The sequence below is a fragment of the Citrus sinensis genome, chromosome 2 (assembly GCF_022201045.2).
Source record: "Citrus sinensis cultivar Valencia sweet orange chromosome 2, DVS_A1.0, whole genome shotgun sequence".
Taxonomy (NCBI): domain Eukaryota; kingdom Viridiplantae; phylum Streptophyta; class Magnoliopsida; order Sapindales; family Rutaceae; genus Citrus; species Citrus sinensis.
Genome location: NC_068557.1, coordinates 9,580,473 through 9,584,120, shown reverse-complemented (window position 1 = coordinate 9,584,120; position 3,648 = coordinate 9,580,473). Strand labels below are relative to the sequence as shown.

Genomic DNA, 3,648 nt, shown 5'->3' with positions numbered 1-3,648 from the left:
TTGTAAGAGATAACTACGGAGAAAGATCAAAGGGTACAATATGAATTTGACATCAAAATTTAGTTTGGACTTTTATAAAGCTTTAAACTTGCAAGATTGAGATTGGTTTCATTTAAGAGGTGTTCTTCGCATGTACGGGAGAAGGACACTTTTATTCCTAAGATTTAAAGAAATAGTTATGTAAACCTTAAGTTTTAATAAAGTATATTTAAGACTTTTATTTTGTTATAACATTATTATGTTTGACTCTATTAATTCAGAAGAATTTGAATATAATATTTTATAATAAATAGAAAATAATATTAAAATAAATGTCACAATATATATATTTTAAAATAATTTCAATATTTGAAAATATTGTAATACTTTACAATCTTATAGTATATCAAACTAAATTTTATAATAAATAGAAACATAATATTAAAGTTTAAATTATTTTCAATATTATATAAAATAATTTTAATATTATAATACACGATATATATTTTATTAAATGTAAAAATCTATTTAACCCAAAGATTTATTTAAAATTTTTATAACAATTACAAATATATTGTTATAATAAATATAATAGTTTTCATTTTAAAAATTATTAGTTTAATAGACAAATTAAACTATTTAAATTATATTTGTGTCTATTAACAAATGTTATTAAGATCATTTTTTTTATTACTGTATACCAAGGGTATTGAGAGTCATGTGCCTTTCATTTAAAACTTAGGGGTCTCTATATATGTATACATTCTCTCCGTTGGATCATTATAAAATGAATCTCCCAATAAAATCATGTAAAAGTAAATAAGTGTGACCAAAATCTAATGGATAATAAGAGTTCATACTATAAAACCTCAAGATTTTTGTCAATTTAATACACTCTTTATCCCATACTAGATCAATTAATGTCAGTTATTTTGATGGATATTTAGTTAATGTGATCAATGATTTAAACAATCTATTTGAAAGATGAAATTGAAGTACTTGCAACTTTGAGAAAAATGTTGAGGAATCAAAACGCAAAGAGTTTATATGTTATTAAATTTATGTGTGCACCTGTTGGGATGAAAATTGGCAGCTAAAGTACTTCGCATATAAAATTACTAAGCATATAAAAAATGATAGTCAAAAGTCAAAACAAATCTACAGATAAAGGTAAAGTAAAATGGGAAGTACAATAAATGCCTGAACAGAGAAAGTGAAGAAAGACACAGAAACAGAATTGTGTGTGTATAGTGTAATGAAAGCAAGTAAACACCAAAGTTAAAAAAAAAAAAAAAAAAAAGACATATGGGTACAATTGGGAAATCAACAATATTATTATAATGATGTGTGTTTGTGTCTCATTCCTTGCCAAAAACAGTGAAAAACTCATGAAAGTCTAGGACTTTTCAGCCCACCCTTCCTTCTTCAATCAGAGCAAATTAGTACCCACCCACCTTTATCTGAAATTTTTATTTTCTTATTTTTGCTCACTCCCAAAAACCTACCTGTTCATGGATCCCAAGGCCTCAAAGCAACCCTCACAACAAGAAGTAGCCAACTTCTTGAACATACCACAACAACAACAGCAGCAACAGCCACAGCAGCTACAACAAGTGAATATGGGCGAGAACAAGCCAGCGGAGATCAAAGATTTTCAGATTGTGATAGCTGATAAAGAGGAACAAACCAAGAAACAGTTGGCACCCAAAAGAAGCTCAAACAAAGATAGGCACACAAAAGTTGAAGGCAGAGGGAGGAGAATTAGGATGCCTGCTTTATGCGCCGCAAGAATCTTTCAGTTAACAAGGGAATTGGGTCACAAATCTGATGGTGAAACAATTCAATGGTTGCTGCAACAAGCCGAGCCATCTATAATTGCAGCCACTGGGACTGGGACAATACCAGCATCAGCTTTGGCAGCTGCTGGTGGCTCTGTTTCTCAACAAGGTGCCTCTTTGACTGCTGGTTTGCATCAAAAGATTGATGATTTAGGGTCCAGTAGGACCAGCTGGGGGGGTTTAGTTGGTGGCAATTTAGTAGGAAGGTCTCATCAAATGCCAGCAGCAGGGTTATGGCCCCAACCTGTAAGTGGGTTTGGGTTTCAGTCATCATCATCTTCTGGTCCATCAACAGGGAATTTAGGGACCGAAAATTCTAATTATTTGCAAAAGATGGGGTTCCCTGGGTTTGACCTGCCAGGTACAGGAACTGCTACTACTAACATGGGTCCTATGAGTTTTACTTCTATTTTGGGTAGTGCTAGTAATCAGCAGTTACCTGGTTTGGAGCTTGGGTTGTCGCAAGATGGTCATATTGGGGTTTTGAATCCACAAACTTTGACTCAAATTTATCAGCAGATGGGTCATGCTAGGGTGCATCAGCAACAGCAGCAGCAGCAACATCCGCAACAGCAGCAGCAAGCAGCTCCTGTTAATAAGGATGATTCACAAGGGTCAGGGCAGTAGAGTGAAGGAGTAGCATTGTTTGAGAGCCTGAGGTGTTTTCTTTTTTTCATGGTTTAAACTATTGTATAATTGGGATAAAAAGGAAAAAAAAAATGCTACTTGAGAGAGAGAATTCAGTAGGGACTGGATTTGGTTTGCCCCTTCTTCTGATCTTCTCCACTACATGATTGATCAGCCTAAGTCTCCTTATACAGGTGCTGCTTTGGATTTTCCTATTCTTTTTTTTAGTTGTTTTTGGTTGTATAAATTGTAGAGGTGTAAATTGTTATGATGTGGAATGTGCAGGTGGCACTATGCACGGCCTAATATAGTTTGGTTTGGGCTTAACATCTTGTATAATCAGAATTCGGAGGTGTGTTGATTATAGTGTAAGTCATCTTTTGATTATTTTTCTTCTTCTGTAAGTACCAATGCAGTGGCAATCGGTTTGTTTGCTAATTTCAACATCGAATTTTACACTCACTCCTATCAAGTTTCTTCTGGGATCTAGAGGGAGTTATCAATTATGCAAGATAAAAGAATGTCTAATTGATGCATATTTTTCGCTATGTCTCTCTATAGAAGATGAGTTTCCTTGTCATCACTTGTGGAAGACACAGAAAACACTTTGGCTCTATTCCTTCAAGGTAGTCCTCTAGAAAATCATACCTCTTTGTTTTGTTTATCTTTGGATTTTTTAAAATAAATTACATTAAATCAGGAATGAATAGCCACCATTGACTTCATATTGAGGGAAGCACAAAAGTTTTATCATTTTTTTTTTCAGTTAAAAAGCAGTCCAGATTATGGAACCAAAGAAGTCCCATATTTTTTTGTCTGATTTCTTATTTATGTGCCTGTTAAAGCCAGGATGATAAAGAAGATTCCCCCTCAAAAAGAATTCTCACTCCTATAACAATACTATTGTAAAATTCTTTGTTTCTTGGATAATCATAATTTGGTTTTCTCTTTCTCTAGAAAAACTTAAAACTTTGATGAATGGCCTTGTTCTGAGCTTAGTAGCATTAGTCCCTTAACAATGCTATTATGGAAATTCATTATTTCTTGGATAATCATAATTTGGTTTTCTCTTTCTCTAGAAAAACTTAGAACTTTGATGAATGGCCTTGTTCTGAGCCTAGTAGCATTAACTGACAGCCAGTTCAACTGAGAAGAACTAGTAAATATGATTCAAGGTCTTCCAAGTGCATGCTTCTCATTTAGC

General features: G+C 33.3%; 1 protein-coding gene across 2 annotated transcripts; it reads left to right on the top strand.

The window, feature by feature from the left end:
- The first annotated feature begins 1,322 nt into the window (after positions 1 to 1,322).
- LOC102618103 (transcription factor TCP20) lies at positions 1,323 to 3,169 on the top strand. Of its 2 annotated transcripts, XM_006470034.4 has the most exons (3): positions 1,323 to 2,638; positions 2,730 to 2,812; positions 3,006 to 3,169. In XM_006470034.4, the coding sequence occupies exon 1, from the start codon at positions 1,491 to 1,493 to the stop codon at positions 2,442 to 2,444; it is 954 nt and encodes a 317-aa protein (XP_006470097.1). In that variant the 5' UTR covers positions 1,323 to 1,490; the 3' UTR covers positions 2,445 to 2,638; positions 2,730 to 2,812; positions 3,006 to 3,169. The 2 variants fall into 2 exon arrangements, with proteins under 2 accessions (XP_006470097.1, XP_015383140.1); XM_015527654.3 differs by lacking the exon at positions 3,006 to 3,169 and having other exon boundaries at positions 2,730 to 2,992.
- The last annotated feature ends 479 nt before the right edge of the window (positions 3,170 to 3,648 follow it).

What these genes read in the sequence shown, in the direction of transcription:
- LOC102618103 (XM_006470034.4), top strand. Translation starts at nt 1,491, where the DNA reads ATGGATCCCAAGGCCTCAAAGCAACCCTCACAACAAGAAGTAGCCAAC.